This window comes from Electrona antarctica (genome assembly GCF_951216825.1).
Source record: "Electrona antarctica genome assembly, chromosome: 2".
NCBI lineage: Eukaryota > Metazoa > Chordata > Actinopteri > Myctophiformes > Myctophidae > Electrona > Electrona antarctica.
This window is the reverse complement of record NC_136807.1, coordinates 30,499,308-30,520,847: the sequence shown is the minus strand read 5'-3', so window position 1 is coordinate 30,520,847 and position 21,540 is coordinate 30,499,308. Positions and strand designations below refer to the sequence as shown.

Genomic DNA, 21,540 nt, shown 5'->3' with positions numbered 1-21,540 from the left:
TGTGTGTGTGTGTGTGTGACAGAGAGAGAGATAGAGAGAGACGTCTGTGAGTCCGAGCGAGGAATACACAGACCCCACACGACATGCTTTGTGGACCACTTGGGGGTCCGTGGATCACCTGCCTAATAATAATATAAATGTTGTGCCCATCCCAACTTCCCAAGCTCATCCCGACTCCCTCCCCCAGCTACAGACCGAGTACACCTCAAAATACATACATCAATACTATGATCTATCTATTAAATAACATTACACACACTGTACATCATTTGGTGTTCATATTCCAACGGGTAAGGACTAGTTCTAACAAATGATGAAAAAAATATAGTGATGTTCCCAGAATATTTGTTTGATATTAAAAACCTTGGGATGATCCTTAATATCACATAGCAATCAATAGTCAGAGCATAAGTTCTTTACCTGGACTCAACTTTTATTATAATCACTGGGGTGAAAGAAAGTTCTGTATGGTTTATACTTTTGTATACATTCTATTCCTATGCAAGGCAGCACCCCGCTCAGCAGCAGCAGATAGGGGTTCAGTGTCTTCATCAAGGACACATCGACACTAACCCAGGGTGAGCCGGGGATCGAACCCGGGAACCTTCGGATTCCCAAGTGGCCTCACTTTTAGGGACACTGCTGTCCCTAAAACCCTTTAGCAACGATACACAGTACTGTATGTATTGTACAGGAGGTCACTTGGGGCAGTATCCTGCCTGTAGGAGCCAATGGTAGGCAGATAAAACACTCGGGGTCACTTGCTGTTCCACCTGGAAGCCTTTCTGAGGATAATCACGGATTCTTTCCAGCACACCTGAACAATGGATGGCCAAGACACAACACAAGACATGCTCAGAACCACAAGAACAACCAAACCATAGTCAATATCCTTGTGGAGAGACAATAAGCAACAAAATGTGATGTTGTATTAATAAATGTATATTAGGGCTGCAACTGATTATCTTATCGGCGATTAGTATATAGACTTTTAATTGACTTTTTTTTGTATTACTAAATCGGTTAGTCTGATTAACCCTCAGCCCTGTTATTCTTTGTTGTAGCACAGTGTTGTACAAAAAATGTCAATCTACAAGCTAACAACATATCGCATCGTTACACGTTAGCTTATAGATTTTATAGATTAGATATTTGAAATTTCAGTTCTTTCCACCAAAACAGATTATCGATTAGCTTTTATAATCGATTTAATCGATTAGTTCAATGAACTGTTGCACCCCTAATGTATATTTCAGTTGTCTTACCCAGCATGTAAGTGATCAGATCAGAGGCGGTGCCCACAGAGGGGTGGGGGTATGCAGACATGTCCATCTGGGGGGAAGTGATGATGGTGCGGGTGTGTTCCACCCCGTCAGGCCACTGGCGCTGGAAGGTGGCACAAACCCGCCGCTCCATGAAGGGCTGCTGCACCAGGATCAGCCTGGAGGCTGAACCATGGTCAGGAAGAACACAAACATCATCATTAAGCCTGGAGGCTGAACCATGGTCAGGAAGAACACAAACATCATCATTAAGCCTGGAGGCTGAACCATGGTCAGGAAGAACACAAACATCATCATTAAGCCTGGAGGCTGAACCATGGTCAGGAAGAACACAAACATCATCATTAAGCCTGGAGGCTGAACCATGGTCAGGAAGAACACAAACATCATCATTAAGCCTGGAGGCTGAACCATGGTCAGGAAGAACACAAACATCATCATTAAGCCTGGAGGCTGAACCATGGTCAGGAAGAACACAAACATCATCATTAAGCCTGGAGGCTGAACCATGGTCAGGAAGAACACAAACATCATCATTAAGCCTGGAGGCTGAACCATGGTCAGGAAGAACACAAACATCATCATTAAGCCAAACGGGGGAATAACTCTCAAATACAGAATCATATGCACTATCCCCCATTTAGGCCTGACGTCGAAATAAAAACAACGTTCACTCTGAAAGAATATATATTCAAAGAATTGTGCTGCATTTTTACGATTTTTCAAAAATAGCAGACCTACAAGCTCGTAGCGCGCCACTCTGTGGCACGCTATGAGCTTGTAGATCTGCTATTTTTCTTTTTTTCAATTTACGTTTTATTGAATTTTAATCAAACATACATGAAAACGAAACGACTGACAATTGACAATACATACAACCGAAAACAAAACAAGACAATATACGTACAATACACACAAGGGGAGATGTCTGCCTCTCTTCTCTATTGATGATCATTCATAATACATAAGTACCTCAAACAGGTGCATATACAGGTTAAACAGGTTTAACTGAAACTATACAAAATCAGGTCTTATGGTAGAAACATGAGCAATCCATCTAAACCAGTTATCTGTGAAGACTTCAACTTGACCTCTGAAGCTGAATGTAATTCTCTCCATAATAAATATACTATAGATTAAATCAATCCATTCATTCATAGTTGGTATAACATTTGTAAGCCACTTTTTTGTTAAGGCTTTTTTGGATGCCGATCTGCTATTTTTCAATAGCTAAAGTATAGCATAATGCTTAGTTAAAACACCAAAAGGGCTTCCCGTCCAGAATGGGTTAAGATAAATGAGCAGTGAGAATGTGTGTGGATGTGTTGAGTCTATTATTCCAAGTACAATGGTTGTTTTGTTTACTCGGTGTGGGTGATGTGGACAAAATCAAATATCACAATATCTTTGACCAAATACCTTGATATCGATATTGTGAAATGAATACCGTGTTGTGATTTTGTACTTTCTTTAAAAACAGTTCACACCCGTGTGAAGTGAGGGGCGCTAATATATTAAAGTCTAACTCATGTTGATTAGGTGATGTAATGGTGATGTAATGGTGATGTAAAACAAACGGTGCAAACACAAACATTAAACGGCATTAACAATAAAGAGACAATATGACGTAAATGACACATTATGACGTAAATGACACATTATGACGTACATTTTCCCTTCATTGTCAATACAATGCGTTTACAAAACAAACATTGAACTAAAGACAAACATTAAACCTGTGTATAGGAGGGGCTAGCGCCCCTCAAAAATAGTGAAAACAGCTAATATCTAAAAAAAAATTTCTAACTATAAAATAGGACATCAGAAAAACACAACACTAATGCCATATCATTACATTACAATATCCCAAATCCCAGACAATATCTAGTGTCATATCACGATGTTGATAACATCGAAGGAGAACTTGAAGGCACAACTTGTTCATGGGTGATACTAGAACAACATGCAGACCTCAGCGGGTCCTTTACCTGGGGTGTTGGTCTCTTTGAGAACCCTATGGGAGAAGCGGATGTTCTCTCCAGTGTTTGTGGCCTCCGTCTCCAGTAGGATGCTGTGTCTGGGAACCCCCATTCTGAGCGCCACCTCCATGAAAACATCCGCCTCTCGTCTGGTCCACACACCTAAAACATATAGAAACATCAGTCTCTCGCCTGGTCCACACACACCTAATTAAAACATGACAACATCAGGCTCATATCTCATCGATAAGCCTGATTAAAACATGCACAGATCACTGCTGATGTAAAACAACAAGGTGTTTTATGTTTTAACGGTGTCACTATCACAGCCACAGTGTGGGGGTCTTATAGGGGGGGGGGGGCTTGGTATAAACATTTATTGCTCACAGGAGCGGCTCCCATGTGAGTGAGAACTGTGTGTGAGAGACAGAGAAAGAGAGACAGACAGACACATGTTCATGTGGCATTTCTTCCTCGGCCTAATGGGAATGTGCGTGCACAATTTCACAGAAATCACACAATGTGTTCATGATTTGCAGCATTTTGTTTGAAACTGAGCACTCCTGCGAACTTTGGAAGCCAATCTTAGCCAATCAGGATGGAGTCCGAGAAATCTGAAAGACCCGTTTCGTTGAATGGCTCTAGAGCATGGGTTTTCAACAGGTGGTCCATGGACCACTGGTGGTCCGTGAAGGTGTTGCATGTGGTCCCTGACCATGCATTTAGTAATGTAGGAAAGTGAAGATTTATTGCATTGACCACAAGTTAAGAAACAATGCAGTAAATGATCTGGTGACAAACGATGACGCGTCGATGTTGTCAGTTACTGGGAAGTCGGATGTCAAGAACTTCCACAGAAAGGTGAGTTAGAATCTCAAGGGAAACCGTACCGGTTTGCCTGGTTGAGTCACCATTATAAGGAAATGTGCCCATAATCAGACAGACAGACAGACAGACAGACAGACAGACAGACAGACAGACAGACAGACAGACGCAGTAGGTCAGGAAGTAGGGCGGCCGTCTTGGAATCGGAAGGTTCCCAGTTAAATGTTGCCTGAGGCGCTACATAAAGTCCATTTACTAGTCCATTTAGAAAGAGACTGAATGGGGCATGCCCTTAACTGACCTGCAGTCTGGTTGCCCTGGCAACCAGTGAAGAGCAGCCAGGGAGCCCATCCCTCCAGGAAGAGATCAGCCGACCTCTCAGCCACTCGCAAGTCATGACAACCCAGTCCAATGATGACGTCACTCTGAGGCAGCGGTGGGAAAGGAATCACATTTATTATTTAAGTGAGAGTACTGCAATGTAGGAATACTCTGTTATAAGTCAAAGTCAGGAATTCAAAATGTACTTGAGTAAAAGTACAAACTGGTATATGGCATCAACCGGTTTACAGCCTGATTCTAGCGAAGTGACGAAGTGACAAAACAAATGACGGAACGCAGCGAATCAGGTTGGAAACCAGGCTAATCAAAATGTACTTAAAGTACCAAAAGTAGAATGTTCTCATTATGCAGAATGTCCCATTTCACATGTTTTCAAATGTATGAAAATGTATGCAAATCTTTTTTTAAATAACAGATCTTGCTGATCGGCTGAAGTGGGTAAATCATGTTTTGTAATAACAATCAAAATCTACAAAATAACTAGTAACTAAAGTTTTAAAATAATTGTATTGAAGTATTAAGTACAATTTTCCTGTAGAAGAGTAGAAGTTAAAGTATTGAAAATGCTGCTCCACTGCTCTGAGGATACAATGACACCAGTCCAACAATGGACTGGCAGCGGTGGAAGATTTTTCATGTAAATAAAAGTAGCAATACCACAATATAAAAATACTTATAAAAAGGCCTATACGTTCAAAATGTTACTTGCGTAAAAGTACCGGCATCAAAACTACAAAACATACTTAAAGCACAGTACAGTACTCAAATTGTTGAGAATTTCTCAATCTACTCTGCCGGCACTGACTGCCGTGTTAAGTGGCAGATTGGTGGACCCACTGGACAGAGTCACCGAGAAGAACACTTTTGAGATTTTCAACATGTAGACAAGGTTGGGAACCGGTGAATTATGGCATTTCAGGTTAGGTTTTAGATTGGTTTGGCACATAAAAACAAGTTGTGTGATCTCATGTGATCAAACTATTCCTTGCCTTTTCCAGAGGCTGATGCAGACATAGGTAGTCCCATAGAATTCTGGCCGATGTCTCACTCTCACTGTCCATTCCTTTCACATGCTGACCTGTGGGGAGAACAGAGAGAGAGAGAATGAGAGAGAGAGAGAGAGAGCGCAGACTTCAACAGACAAAACAAAAGACTAAACATAACATGTTCTAAAATATAAAGCAGCAACTCCTCTCTGTCATGATCAGTGAGATAAAGGAGCCACTCGTTTCTAACCTCAATGGAACTGGCATAGAGCGGTCATATGAGGTTCCACTCACACAGAAAACATGACACAGCTAGCAGCCTCCAGCAGCTATGACAACACTGCTTACATGGCCGGTTGTTTGACGTACCGCAGGCCGTCCTTTAAAAGCACAGGAGAGACTGTCTGGCTCTAAATCTGTAGCGCCATTCAGGTCATTCACTCTCCAGCTAGCATCATCACCCATAAACATCCTGGGTCCATCTCCATCCTCGAGGTTGACAGCTTCCTTTCTCCCAGGCAGAGCTGTTTTTAGTTGTTGCATTATAACTGCAGTGGGCACTCTGAACCACCAGGGGTCCCCGGTGGGATGGGGATTTATTTTTATGGAAATATGTAATAGCAATTTTAGAATGTAAAACCAGATAATTTCTGTTTATTTACTTGTATTCAAACCATAGTGCCTTGACTGCAGCTGTCAAATCCAACAGCTGACTTCCCCCATGGACTGAACTCCTACACTCTGTCAGCAGAATCCGTTTTAGTATGGACATACATGGAGATTCTTAACTTAACTAGTCAGCATTACTATTGTACTGTCACTAAGTTTAGCCTGTTATATTTATGTCCATTTATGTAGAGCATCTCTAAGTATAAGAGGTGTCCGAAATGACAGGAGGCTTCTCCCCCGACGGGCTGTCTGTCCCATATGGTCTGTCCCCTATAAGCCAGGAGGTCTGGGGCTGACAGGAAGCCAGAGCGATGCTGCAATGCTGTTTTTCTGCCTGAATGTTCCTAATAAATTGGAAACACTTCACTCCATAATCGCTATATGGCTGTAATTTTGTTTAATCCTGAAGTTTATTATTCTACTATGACAAATTTGTATATGAATTGATTGCATAGGGCCTAAATGGAAACAAGACCACAAGGACTTTGTTTATGACAGGTGCTATCCCTTTGGGACTAAGCGTTTGACTGTACTCTGTTGCTGTTTTTACATTTATGTCTAATAAACTATTCAATCAATCAATACATACACATGATGCATAGCTAGTGTTACTTGTATGTTGCCATTATGTCTGCAGTTGTTAAAGGACCACTTCAACACTTTTCAACCTATCTTCATATAATAGGTCCTCACTAATAATCATGATAAAATGGCACGATATTTTTCTACTCATAGGAGGGCTGTGGGCAGTTTAGAAACCGTCCTCCAGTGACATCATTAGGCAGATTTCTTTTTACAAAAATGTTTAGATTTTCATTATCGCAACTTTTCTGGACTAGAAAGCCTGCAGTTTATATTAGCTTGTATTCCTCATCGATGTCACTGGAGGACAGTTTCTAAACTGCCCACAGCCCTCCTATGAGACACAGACCGAGTAGAAAAACATTGCGCCATTTTTTCATGATTAGTGAGGACCCATTATATGAAGATAGGTTGAAAAATGGTGAAGTGGTCCTTTAACACATTAGGCCAGAGGTTTTCAATAGGTTGTCCGTGAAAGTATTGCATGTGGTCCCTGACCATTCATGTAGGAATTTGTTGATTTTTAAAGTTTTCTTTCCATTAGTTGACAGTGAACTGAATGACCTGGTGACCTATGATGACCGTCCATGTAGTCATTTACTGACTACATGGTTGGAGGTCAAGAAATGCAACAGAAAAAGGGAGTTAGAATCTCAAGAGGGGGAAGAGAACCGGATTGTCTGGTTGAGTCATTATTAGGAAATGATTAGTAGTCAATGGACCATTGGTTGATAAACAGTGGGATGTATACACATGATGCATAGCAAGTGTTACAAAAGCACTAATCTTAGCCCATATCCTCACCCAACACAACACAACAGTGGTCCCCAGGTTAATTCTAAGTCAGGGTGGTGGTCCCTCGTTCACAATCAGTTGAAAAACATAATATACTTAATCACGCTTCAGACACCGGGCATATAGATTTTAACCACAGGGATTTTAGGCTATTCCTTTTCTCAAGGAATTCATCTTTAATCTTAACCCATTTTGGACTGAGGCCGATTCTAAAAACGCCTTCTAAATACTGACCTAAGTTTTCTGAAAAACGTAATATTTATAGCAGCATCGATCTTTTTTACATTTTTGAATACTGTACGCCCGCCCAAAATGAGTTGAATAGATTGACTGAATCCCACTGAAATCATCTTGTCAGACATTACTCATGTAGAACCGTTTAGGTTGTCATCAGCATTGCCTGGTAACACTGCATTCATGAACTCTGTCATGTGACCCTAACCTTAATACCTATCATTGGACATTATAAACAAATCTGTTGTGTTGTATTTGGGATTTCTTTCTGTTTATCACTAAGCAAAATTCAATCACACCGTAGATAGTTTATGACTACATCTCCCCGAACAATATTTAAATAAAATGAATGCAGTTTAATAACTTTGAAGTCGTTTGTTTAAATATGAATTTAATATATGGAAATCAATGTTTGATGAATGACCAAAGGTCACGTCTCTCTCTCACCCAGAATGAAATGAAAGCTTTGGTGAGCCATTTATAATAGGACGGAGCCTACTAGAGTAATAGAAAAGGACAAAGCATTGTTTTTAAACACGGCAACATTTTACAACAACCTATACATTCACAACTATTGGTAAATTAACAAAATGTTGCTCGCAAAAAACATACAGCACATCATAACATGTGTGACTGCCTGACCATGGGAACTCTTACCTCTAGAAATCCTGTTAGCAACAGCAGCAGCATCAGCAGCCAGTAAACACCCCTAAAGGACTTGATGATATAACTTGCTGCGCGTGGTGTCGCACTCACAGAAATAGACGATTTACAAGCTCACAACTCGTCGTGTTGCAGCACATTGTGAGCTTGTAGATCTGCCATTTCTCGGTGCGCGACACCGGCATGCAACTAAGCATAAATGCGGCTTAACCCAGTGCACACAACAGGCCAGGCAGAGGTCAGAGGTCAGCTCGATGTCACTCTGCTAGTGGGTTTGTTTATCAGCCTTCCGAAACAAAAAGAAATGTCCCTCGCCACGGCTCCACACAAGCAGAACGGGATTAATCTGCTCACGCTTTGGAAATCCACTTGTTTGTTCGAATCATTTAAATGTGGGCTGATAATGTTTGAAACTAATGTGATGTTTAATTTAATTTTAACTAGAGTCTAATATAAAACAAATTTATGCAATATGAATAAAGCATTTAAAGCATGCAAAACTAAAATACAAAATGTAAGACATGACCGTTGTTTTCAAATACAATGTATTAACCAAAACTTTAAATACATTTTACATTTCGGTATCAAAAGATTATATGCGCAAAAGAATTCTAGTCGGCACATGTGAAAACTCACAGAAAGGTTTTTTACTATTACGATAGGCCTACAGGTGAGTTTTGATTAATTATTATTATTAATTATAATAATTACCCTGTCCTATTTCCAGTGTTGAGCAGTAAAGTAACATATTACCCGAGTAATGAAAAAGTAAAGGGAATACAATTGCCAAAACATAATTGTATTACAGTTACTGATCCAAGTAAAGCTGCATTACTCTGTGTGTGTGTGTGTGTGTGTGTGTGTGTGTGTGTGTGTGTGTGTGTGTGTTTGTGGTAACTAATTACTTTTGATACTTTTTGAAGTAATAAGTAAAGTAATATAATTACTTTTCAAAGGAGTAATAAGTAAAGAATAACGTATTCCACTCCCTGAGTAGCCCAACACAGCCAATCTGTGAGAGACACCATCATTTATTTGCTCCTCACCTGAAGCACTAACGCCACCGTTTCTTACAAAGTTGTTACTGCCACCTGGTGGTCTTGCGTTGCATCCTGAAGGTTGCCATCATACAACTCTCTAAGGTGGAGGATCAACTCCTCTGTGTTCTGTCCTGTAAGGGCCGATACAGGAATAATCCTCTGGGTGACGTGACTCTTGAGTGTCTCTAGTTGACTCTGGGCCTCGGGCAGGTCCATTTTGTTGGCTACGATAGCATGAGGCCGGTCAGACAGACCGGGCTCATACTGCTCCAGTTCATAGCGCAGGTGCTGCAGCTGGGTCCAGGGTTCTGGAGTGGCCAAGTCCAGGACGAAGAGAAGGAAACGACAGCGTTCGATGTGTTTCAGGAAGGAGATGCCCAGGCCGCGGTTCAGATGGGCTCCACGGATTATCCCTGGGATGTCCGCCACTGAAAAGAAAGTCGTAATTATTTTCATTCTCTTCTATTTGAGAAGTGAATAGAGCAATATAACTTATGCAATGCATGGCTTGTACTTATTCCCTATAGCAGTGGAAATAAAACTTTGTGTACCCAAGGCACACCAATCTTTTTGTGGGGGAATAAATACGAACATTGTAAAGTTTAACTATAATGACATGTTTTGGTTAAATATCACTTTTTTTAGGATAAATAATTTGCTTATTGCTCATAACTTTGTGTGCAGTTGACAAAGCACCAAGGCAATGGGGTTAGGGTTTACTATAAGGGTTAAGGTCAGGTGTTACCTGCCACTTGTTCATGATCCCTGTACTCGACAATCCCCACATGGGGATTCAGGGTAGTGAAGGGGTACGCAGCTACTGCAGGTCTGGCATTGGAGATGGCCCTTAGCAGTGATGACTTCCCCGCATTTGGAAACCCAACCTAAAAGTGGTTAAAAAAAGAAAAGAAAATGAACAGCTTTAAAACAAGCCAGAGACATTATTATTAAATATTGTTTTTTTATCCCACGATTTTGTAACACATTTTTCACCCCTGTGTCAATTATCTAATGTGATCCTGGGCTCTACACATTATTAACGTTTTTTTTTTTTTAAAGATTTGTTTTTGGCTTTTGTCGTCATGAACGGGACTCGAACACGCGACGCACAGCCTATATGTGGCATGCGCCTGGACCATTAGGCCAGTGGGCGCCCAACAACATTAACAAGTTAAACCCTATATTCATCATTGGCCTGGGTCCCCCAGGAGTCTGTAGTTGACCCCTTTTTTCCCCCCTCTACACCAAAATCTTTCAAGTAAACATATATTTTGTTACATTATGCCTATCCATTTCAGTTTTAATGGTCAATCATTTAGCTGGGGACCCCCTGGAAATCTCTCAAGGACCCCTGTGTGTCCCCAGACCGTGTTGTGAGACCTAGCGTGGCATGTGTACACTCACCAGACCAGCATGGGCCATGGTGCGCAGTTCCAGCTGGAGGGCTCTCTCTTGGCCCGACGTCCCCGGTGTGGCCGTCAATGGAGCACGGTTTTCGTTGGACAAAAAGAAACGGTTCCCCTTCCCTCCGGCCCCTCCAAACACTGCCACGAACTCCTGCCCGTCCTCAGAGAGGTCTGCTACGGCCGCCCCCTGTTCCTTCACCACCGTGCCAACTGGCACCTACCAGAGAGCAAACACGTCAAAACAGCTCCACATTAATTGAATCAACCAAACACACTCATATAAGTGCAGGGTTCGATTTGTTTGGGGGGGGGGGGGGGGGGATGAGGAAAGCTCCAGGCCTCGACTCTGGTCATCATTTTTTATCGCTAGTCATAAATTTTTATCGCTGGTGGGGATATGTTTTTACCTTCCCTGGTTACACTGACTAAAATGTATAACATATTCAACATTTTTCCAAACCATTTAAACGAATCATGGCTGAGGAAGGTCATCTTTGACGGAAACATTGCAACCTTCAATATTTGTGCTCCTGTATGTGCAGGTTGGGAGAAATGTGCAGGTACTTTTTATTGTAATGTTCACTGTATATTTTCACACCTGCTAAAGACTTTTTATCTAGGTGTGCCAAAGTTGAAAACAAGAAAATATCTACAAGCTCTCAACTCAGAGCATTTACATCGGCTATTGTTGCTTATGATGACGTATAGGGCATAGATAGATAGATAGATAGATAGACAGATAGAGATAGATAGAATTAACTCACATAAAGGAAAGTGTGCTGGCCGTTGCGACCGTAACAGTTCTTTCTGGCTCCTGAATGTCCGTTTTCTCCTCTGTACAGTGGACCAACCTGTGCCAGGGATTTGACAACCCGGTTGACTGGAAGCATGCCAACAACATAAATATTTAAGGTCACATCATGATAACACACATTGGAGAATAAACTATGAGAAACAGACAGCCAGTGATAACATACTGTACTATGTCTAAATATGAAACGATTTAACATTGGACTGAACCTGTCTGTAGACGTATTGTTTTACCCAGGAAGAGAAAAGGAGCGCTTATTTTTGTTTTCTTGAACATCCTTAAATAACTCGACAACATGGCAGGTACTCTACCATGAGGCGAGCAAGTGACCACAGCGAGCAGACGAAGGCTATGTGCGTCGACATGCACGCCATCCTAGTTGGCAAGGTGTGCCATCTCACCCCACAAAGTAATACCTTAATAAAATGTCCCTAATAATGTCCCTAATAATATATGTCCCTAATAATATAAGTTCCACATGAGCCCGTAAGAATATTAGCAAGGCAAGCAAGCAAATACTAACAAAAACAAACGGAAACGTTCTTGTGATTTGGTCTCAAAATCCCAACTATTTAACAGCATGTGGGTTGGACAAGCCCACATTTAAACGGAGGCACTTGGCTTAGTTAATACATCCGGAATTGTGTGGATGAAGCATAAACATACTGAATTGGAAAGCTGCAAGGGAAGTCAAAAGAAGAAGGCCTTTTGTCACACTGACAGAAAGGTTTACGCCAGGTTGTACCTTTGATGATGATGTTTCCTCCATCGCCGCCGTTCCCTCCGTCGGGACCCCCCCACTCTTTACGAGGCTCGCTGTGGAAGGTGCAGGCCCCCTTCCCGCCGGACCCCGCACATAGCTTCACGTTACGGTAGTCCACGAAGTAACGGCTCTAAGGAGCACACCAACCAATAATCAGCCACGTAGTCGGAGAAGGAGCATTCTGATTTTATGCACAACAAACTCTACTGAGAACTTTGGTTTTATGCTACCTTTTATGAATTCTGAATTGCCTTGCAATGCCTTGTTGAAATGTGCTGTACTACAAACACACTTGCCTAATAGTACAGTGGGAAGAGGGGGGTATCATGCACCCCCCGGAAATATACTTCTAATCAGTGTTTTCTTATTGGAAAAAATGTGCTGAAAATGATGAGCTATGATAAAAAGTTGTCAAAATGTCCCACCTACTTCAAAACCCCCTTTTTGGTATATGGCTCTGGCGAAATTGTGTAAAGGCAAATGTTAATTCACTAAAATTACATAAATAGACATGGAAGTCTGAAATTTGTCATGGAGTATCCTGACACATAGGGGTAAGTAGAAGAATAGGATTTGGGGGGTTGCTACCATTATAGTTTTAAATATGACCTACATTATCCCCAGAAAAACAAAAAAAAGATGCTGTCCGCTTGACTAATAACAACAAAGATGGTTATTTTCCAACACATTATGGTGAAAATCACTGCCTCACTTGTATATAGAAAACTTCCCATATCCCTAAGCTTCAATTTGATCCCAAGATAACCTTTCTATCTTGAAAATTACTCTTTCTGTAGCCAAAACTCTGAACTATACCTCAAATCGGTGAAAATTGTATATTCAGTCAGTCAGCTATACATTTGGAATAAATTAATGAATGACTGAGTTTGAACTGACTCCACATTATGGAATATTTCTTACTTGAATAAGCTATGTTAAAAAGTTGGAAAAGTGTCCAATCTACCATTTTTATGCAAATGAGTGCCTCCATTATCAAAATAATCGATTTTCACTATATCTCAGCCAATACTGCACTTAAATGAACAAATACGGTGTCTAGACCTATGTTTTGAGGGTCGAGGATCTCAGTGAAACTATTCTTAAAGTGACTACATGTGCCCATGGCATGCTGGTGTGCAAATCAGTGCCGATTAAATCAATTCCTCTATCTCGTCGGCTTCTTGTGCATGCTTTCCAGTGTCAAGGAGATCAAGCAGTGAGGTTGGTATAGGACTGCACCACAGGACACACTGGATTCAAAAACTATTTGGTTTTCAACAATCCCTGCCCTTCATCATAGGGTTTTGGTTTTTCCACCATAGCTTCATCAGCTCGCTTGTATAAGGCAACGGTGGCTCTCTTCAGAGCAGAGTAGCATGTAGGAAGGCGAGCCAGGTCAACTTTAGATTTAGAAATGAGTTTGTCATCTGCCCCACCACTCTTTCACTGAAGACTCACAATTTAAATAGCATATATTCTGAGCCTAGCCAAGCCATATGACCCATAGGGCAGAAGCCTAACAAGTACACTCCCTGGCATGACTAGTATGTCGCAGGGACTTACCCCAATCCAACCCTTTGGTATTCCCCGGCTGGGGATCGAACCCCTGACTATCCAGTCTCAGGGCGGACGCTCTATCTACAAGGCCACTGAGATGTTGATGATATCCAGAGCTTCTTACGGGTGTGTAACTTTAGAGTGTACAAAATGGAACCAAATGGACCTGTAAGTAAGCCTTGTGTAGCCATGAGGCCCATAGGGCAGAAGCCTATCTCCTGTTTCTGTAGTATGAGGTAGCTTGATGTACAAGTACACCCCCTGGACATGACACTAGTATGTAGCAGGGACATGTCTCGACTTACCGACTGAGTCTTTGGTATGACCCGGCCAGGGGATCGAACCCCGACCTCCCAGTCTCAGGGCGAACGCTCTGACTACAAGGCCACTGAGCTGTTGACATCTTACTGGTGTGCAATTCTGAACATACAAAATGGAACCAAATGGACCCGTAAGTGTTATGGGGGTCCTTGAAATGTGCCTTGTGCTACACTATCTCCGATTCAGAAACGGGTCTCATGGTCGCAGGCAACGTATTCCTCTCCAAAGTTGAACGTTGCCACCACTGTTGAAGCAGCCATACACTACACAGGTTTATCCTGATGTTCTGGGCATCTTTGTAAAGTTAGTGTTATTAAAAAGCAGGTAAAAGAGTAACGTTTCAGCACTCTATTTGGTCACTCTATCCATTCAATGTAGTAGAAGAGCCGACTGTTTTGTCGTCTCCGTCCACAGGAAATATGTTGCCTACGACCATGAGACCCGTTTCTGAATCGGTCTATATGGAACAGATCCTTACTTAGTATAGTTGCAGCAATTCATCTGTCTGCTGTATGGACAGAGTTGTGAGTCTTCAGTATGGTAAATGGTGCATTTATATAGCGCCTTTATCCAAGGCGCTTTACATAGATTGTGCATTACATTCACCCATTCAAACACATTCATACACCGGTGGCGGCGGAAATCATGCAAGGCAACAACCAGCACATCAGGAGCAATTAGGGGTTCAGTGTCTTGCTCAAGGACACTTCGACACTAACTCTGGGGGAGCCAGGGTTTGAAATGGCAACCTTGCGGTTACCATCCGGCCACTCTACCCCTGAGCCACCGCCGCCCCAGTGGACGTCACCCGTGCCAAGTTGCTGCAGACAATGGTGGGGGCCAATGACAAACTCACTTCTTAAATCTAAAGTTGACCTGGCTCGTCTTCCTCCATGCTACTCTGCTCTGAAGAGAACCACTGTGTTGCCTTTAGTGGCAGCGGTGGCCGAACGGTTTGCGGAGCGGTCTTGATACCGGAAGGTCGCCAGTTCGTATCCCCGGACCGGCACGTTAAAATTACCACCGCTGAAGTGCCCTTGAGCAAGGCATTGAACCACTACCATGAAATGTTCTATGAGCAGGGCCTGGCTGTAAACACGTATCTGATGCTTAGTCCAGTTACCCTGGGTAAATATAGTAACTTTGCTTTGCCTTATACAAGCGAGCTGATGAAGCTATTGTGGAAAAACCAAAACCCTATGAAGGGCAGGGATGGTTGAAAACCGAAGGGTTTTTAAATCCAGTGTGGTCCTGCGGTCCAGTCCTACCAACCTTTGATCTCCTTGTCATTGGAGACCATGGACAAGAAGACGAAGAAGACTGATTAATGTGACTGCATTTTGTTCTTTATGGTGCAGGCTAGTGTATAGGGTGGTCACTGTTGCTTACATTTTTGCCTTTGAGTGTGTATATGATGGAATACTGTTACAGGATTGTGTGACTGTTTGTATTTTATACTGCATAGTGCAGGCCATAGTGTGTATACTGCCGCCTAGTATTGTTCATACTGAGGATGTTTTTTGTGTGTGATGTTATGCTACAGTATATATATTCTAAATTATAAAGCTAGCATAAAAACACAACACCTGTCTAGATACCTTATTTGTAAAGTTATATGCAATATTGGTATCTCTTACTTGGTATACATGTGACTTTATTGTAAGGGCAGCACTGATTTTTACACCAGCATGCCACGGGCACATGTGGTCACTTTAAGTATAGACACCTTATTTGTTCATTAAGTGCAATATTGGCTGAGATATAGTAAACATCGATTGTTTTGATAATGGTGACACTCATTTGCATAAAAATGGTAGATTGGACCAACTTTTTAACATAGCTTATTCAAGTAAGAAATATTCCATAATGTGGAGTCAGTTCAAACACAGTCATTCATTAATTTATTCCAAATGTATAGCTGATACTGACTGAATATACAATTTTCACCGATTTGAGGTATACCGGTAGTTCAGAGTTTTGGCTACAGAAAGAGTAATTTTCAAGATAGAAAGGTTATCTTGGGATCAAATTGAAGCTTAGGGATATGGGAAGTTTTCTATAGGCCTATACAAGTGAGGCAGTGATTTTCACCATAATGTGTTGGAAAATAACCATCTTTGTTGTTATTAGTCAAGCGGACAGCATCTTTTTTTGTTTTTCTGGGGATAATGTAGGTCATATTTAAAACTATAATGGTAGCAACCCCCCAAATCATATTCTTCTACTTACCCCTATGTGTCAGGATACTCCATGACAAATGTCAGACTTCCATGTCTATTTATGTAATTTTAGTGAATTAATATTTGCCTTTACACAATTTCGCCAGAGCCATATACCAAAATGGGGGTTTTGAGGTAGGTGGGACCTTTTGACAACTTTTTATCATAGCTCATCATTTTCAGCACATTTGTTCCAATAAGAAAACACTGATTAGAAGTATATTTCCGGGGGGTGCATGATACCCCCCTCTTCCCACTAGACTATAAAGATCATTTGACAATGAAGTAATGAACAGTCTGTGTTCAGCATACTGTACTGTTTGCACAACACAACACAACACAACACAACACAACACAACGCTGTCTACAAGCCACGAGAGTGGGTCTTGATTATTCGAAAAAGTACAAACAGCACCAAGGAGAAGGAGATAATCGATAGTTGCAGCCTGTTACGGGTTGTGTTTAATCAAGTGTGTGGCTCTTCATGTTTCTTCTTCCTGATCCTTACATCCCCTACTTACACAAACCTTTCAGGGCAAGACCCCAACATAATCCCCCAAAAATAATTTGGGGACCTCCCCTGAGGGTCCTGACCCCATCTAGGAACTACTGCCTTACACCAGTTAGTTAGAGAAAATTAGCTAAATGTGTGGCAAATCTGCAAAAAAAATGCTTACCACTAGCTTTCTTCATAAATGTGTTCATAAAAGGTGTCTACATACAGTATACATTTGTTCCAACCCAAATCCCTTGGGAAACTTTGTGACAGCTGCTGAAAATTCCCAACATTTCATTTTGCTTTAAGTAGCATGTGACAAGTCAAACTAGGGGGTTTTCATTCTGCTGAATCCATTCCAAGCATTAGTTTTGCACGAAAATACTCCTTGAGCTAAATTCAGCCATGGCCACTTGCTCTAATTACCTCATCACATTTGTGATGATGGCTAGGGGCATTTTAGGCAAAGGAGTGTTTTTGTGCAAAACGAATGCTTGCAATGGATTCAGAATCATGAAAACCCCATAGTTTGACATGTCACATGCTACTTAAAGTATAATTAAATTTGGATTTTTCTTTTTGCCTTATATTGGTTGATAATGGTACCCCATCTTTCAGCAGCTGTCACAAAGTTTCCCAAGGGAGTTGGGTTGGAACACATTTATATGTGATTGTAGACACCTTTATGAACACATCTGTGAAGAAAGTTAGTGGTAAGCATTTTTTTTTTGCAGATTTGAATTGCCACACATTTCGCAAATTTTCCCTTATTAAGTGCAGTGACTGAATGATTAAGGTAAAGTGGTGCAACTGATCAGCCACTCACTACTACTAAAAGGCCTGTGAAACATACTGCTGGCAATTCAACACCTGCTGCCAAGCAAAGCAGTGGCTGTGTTCTCTAAGCTTACCTTAACCATGAGGTTTGATTGATTGATGAATTTATTAACAGATTGGAGAATTACAGTACATTTCAAGCACAACTCAAGACAAAACTGTTAATTGTGGACGACACCATAAAGCATTACGCTTGTTTACAATAGGGCTCACCATGTTCAATTCATCATAACAATTAGATGTACAAATATACTCTATATAGCAAAACAAAAAAAATCACCATAGTGGTAAAAAAGGAAAGAAACAAACATACATACAGTGAGGGGAAAAGGGGGTGGGAGGGGGATTCAGGGGATTCAGGTTTTACGGGGGCCAGTTTTGAATTGCGGCCGTCCGTAGGTGCCCTTTGAGAGCGGTTTTGAAGGAGTCAAGGGATTTGCATGTCTTAATGACTGTTGGTAGGGCGTTCCACATTTTGGTGGCATAGGAGCGAAATTAATTTAGTCCCTTGTTAGTGCCGAATCTGGGTTGCGCTCCCTCTGGTGTTATGGGTGTGGACTTCGTTGACATTAAGGAAGTATTTAGACAGGTACATGGGTATCTTGGTGCTGTATCGAATCTTGTGGACCAGTCTGACCACACCCATTGCAAGATGCTGTACTCAGACCCATTGCAAAGACCCATTGGGTTGACTGTCGTCAACCCAAAGCCATTCCAGTCTGTCAAAATGGGCAGGGGTGAGGTGGGTTCGAGGAGTGAGGCCAAGTAGTAGCCTGACCAGTTTGTTCTGGGAAGTCTGGAGCCTTTGAGGTGCATGCATACCGGAACTGGCTATCTGCGCGTTCCTGCCTCTGTCGCAGGTAGCCAGCCACGGTGATGGAGGCGGTACAATAGGATGTCAATAAGGAAGTCAAGGAAGGAAGGAAGAGAGCTGCCAAAACGGTCTAACAAACATTAAAAATACTTAACGGCTTCTGAGCCGTTCGCGGGGGGGGGTCAGAGGGTTCGTTGTCTCCTATAGCGTTCATATGCTTCTTTTGGAATATGTCAGCGTCATATCCACAGCGCAGAGATCCGTCGGAGAAGGGTAACTCAGATTGCATCCCATGTCGCTTGAAGTCGATAAGGAACCCTACGTAAAGTCATCAAAATGTCAGAAACTTTAACGTAGGGTTCCGAAAGGAGCTATTACCTGTACTGACTCAGGTGATTGATTCTCTTCATGAGGGTTTTTTTGATTGATTGAAGAATTTATTAACAGTTTGCAGAATTACAGTACATTTCAAGCACAAACTCAATACAAAGGCTGTTAACTGTGAGTGGACGACCCAATTAAGCATTACACTTGTTTCCAACAGGGTCCACCATGTTCAAATCATCAAAACATTTAGAGACGTACAAATAGACACTTCTATAGACAGAACAGGAATTCATCAAAAAAGAATTCATCAAAAAGGAGGTAAAAAGGGAAAAGAAATATATACAGTGAGGGGAAAAAAGGGGGGGGGCGGGGGGGGGGATTCAGATTTTACGGGGGCCAGTTTCGAATTGCAGCCATCCGTAGGTGCCCTTTGAGAGCGGTTTTGAAGGAGTCAAGGGATTCGCATGTCTTAATGACAGTTGGTAGGGCGTTCCACATTTTGGTGGCATAGGAGCGAAAAGTGTGCTTCCACTTGCAGATATTGTCGGTGATCTTTATCGAATTTAGTTATTCCTTTTCTTTACTTGATTGTGTTAAATTGTGATAAATAAATACAAATATCTTACCAGTTTCTTTTCAGATAATTCCTTCTTTTTCGGGGCTGTTCTGGCTTTGGCACACTGTGCACAGGTTGTGGCAACATTTCTGCTGCTGCCACCAGCAGCAACTGATGGCCACCTCACAGCTGCAGAACATCTGGACGTCAACAATCTGTTCCTATCGTGCACCAGTCCAAGTATGTGCCTTAATATCCTCTGGTGGCTAGTGATGCACATCTGAACACTCGCCATGGTCACGTTCAGCAGAAAGGTGCTATTTCAATGGCAGTATGCTAATGCTAATAACAGCTAACGTTGACTTGTGTGTGTGTCACCTCGACCAATGCCTTCATAGAACCTCATTTACTCCTTACGCGAGTCAAGCGTGAACGAGTCCGATGTCCGACTCCAAAACTCTGTCCAAGAAAGTTGCTCAAATAGAAATACGTTTGTTTAACATTAACTCCTGACCTGCTACTTAATTACTACTGAAGCAACAGTCAGTCACAGAGATTACACATGACTACGGAAGCCGGGAGACGAGTAAACCAGCAGTGGCGCTAGTTGGACCAAGAGTGAAATAGCAGTCTTACGGACGACACATAGAGGGCTCTGACTCTGAGTCAGGCCACATATTTAAAATTAGATTATATGTGAACGAATGGACATCAAAGTGAAATAAAATGCATTAGTTTTGCACGAAAAACACTCCTTGGGCTAAAAACTGCCATAGCCGTCTTCACAAATGTGATGAGGTCATCACATTTGGGGGTATCCGGAGAACTTTCTTTGTCTATATAGAAGTGTCTATTTGTACTCTAAATGTTTTTGATGAATTGAACATGGTGGACCCTATTGGAAATAAGTGTAATGCTTAATTGGGTCGTCCACTCACAGTTAACAGCCTTTGTATTGAGTTTGTGCTTGAAATGTACTGTAATTCTGCAAACTGTTAATAAATATTTCAATCAATCAAACTCGCCAGTTTACCAACTCGCCGCGATTTAGTGCAAATTATTAGGGCTATGGACCAGAGCTACACATTTTGGGCACATTTCGGCAAGTGGCTAAGCCCAAGGAGTCTTTTTCGTGCAAAACTAATGCTTGGAATCATGGAATGGATTCAGAATCATGAATAACCCCTAGTTTGACATGTCACATGCTACATGATAAAGCATAATTCTAATTCATTTTTTTTCCTTATAGGTTTTCAATGGTACCCCAACGTTCAACCCCTGAATTCACCATGACCCATTCACCATGATCCAAAATGAATTAATATGTTAATTATTTGGATGACCCTAAGGATCTTAAAAAACCTTTGCAATTTATTTTGGGTCACGCCCCTTTTTAGCTTCATCATGAGTCATGACTCTATGCTCTAGACGGGCTCGCCCCAAAGTTATTAGTACAGCCGCGCCTAGCAGCCGGCAAAAACTTCTCGAGTTCTCAACAGGCCCAAAAATTACATGGGTACCCTACATGGGCCCTCATCAAACCCTGTATACTCAAGACACTGCCCCCTCTGCACCCTTAGATCTCCATATATGGAGCTGACCTATTCTTAAATTCTGTTGATCTGACCTCTTCAAACGCTGTACACTCAAGCCACGCTCCATAGATGGCAGTAGCCGTACAGAATTCATTCCGTATGTTGATCTGACCCCCCCATGACAAAGCGCCAGCGCTCGCCCAGCAGTCTGCAGTCACCCAGGCACGCGACCTCACCCTAAAGGGCGTCATACTGGTATACTTTACAATGACTTCACTTTAAGTCATTTTCATATTGAAACAACAAACACATTCAATATAAGAAAATCTAAGAAATTAGTAGTGAAAAACACGTACAAGCTCAAAAGGCGTTGTGTAAAGGGCCGGTTCTAGGCAATACAAGCAATATAAGCGGTCGCTTTATAGGGCCACAACCACTCTTCTCCACATCACAGGGAGAAGATTAAAAAAAAAAAAAAAAAAAAAGTATCCCCTATCCCA

General features: G+C 41.8%; 3 protein-coding genes across 4 annotated transcripts in view; all 3 read right to left on the bottom strand.

Annotated features, from left to right (window-relative positions):
* LOC306917415 (troponin C, slow skeletal and cardiac muscles) overlaps window positions 1-13,020 on the bottom strand; it is a 368,649-nt gene extending 355,629 nt beyond the window's left edge. Inside the window, exon 1 of the mRNA XM_079495637.1 lies at window positions 13,017-13,020. The gene's annotated coding sequence lies outside the window, so the exon portion shown is untranslated. The remainder of the gene's footprint in view (window positions 1-13,016) is intronic.
* Window positions 681-5,901, bottom strand: LOC306938237 (uncharacterized protein SCO4629-like). Of its 2 annotated transcripts, none has more exons than XM_079522309.1 (6): window positions 5,785-5,901; window positions 5,419-5,507; window positions 4,389-4,512; window positions 3,272-3,424; window positions 1,266-1,448; window positions 681-817 (listed from the first exon to the last, which is right to left on the bottom strand). In XM_079522309.1, exons 2-6 carry the CDS (start codon window positions 5,488-5,490, stop codon window positions 699-701), a joined length of 651 nt encoding a protein of 216 aa, XP_079378435.1. In that variant the 5' UTR covers window positions 5,491-5,507; window positions 5,785-5,901; the 3' UTR covers window positions 681-698. The 2 variants fall into 2 exon arrangements, with proteins under 2 accessions (XP_079378435.1, XP_079378436.1); XM_079522310.1 differs by lacking the exon at window positions 5,785-5,901 and adding an exon at window positions 5,666-5,764.
* On the bottom strand, window positions 8,070-20,095 carry mtg2 (mitochondrial ribosome-associated GTPase 2). Its single transcript, XM_079495596.1, has 6 exons — window positions 19,576-20,095; window positions 12,361-12,508; window positions 11,569-11,684; window positions 10,803-11,021; window positions 10,144-10,282; window positions 8,070-9,826 (listed from the first exon to the last, which is right to left on the bottom strand). The coding sequence occupies exons 1-6, from the start codon at window positions 19,798-19,800 to the stop codon at window positions 9,429-9,431; spliced, it is 1,245 nt and encodes a 414-aa protein (XP_079351722.1). The 5' UTR covers window positions 19,801-20,095; the 3' UTR covers window positions 8,070-9,428.
* Between the last annotated feature and the right edge of the window lie 1,445 nt (window positions 20,096-21,540).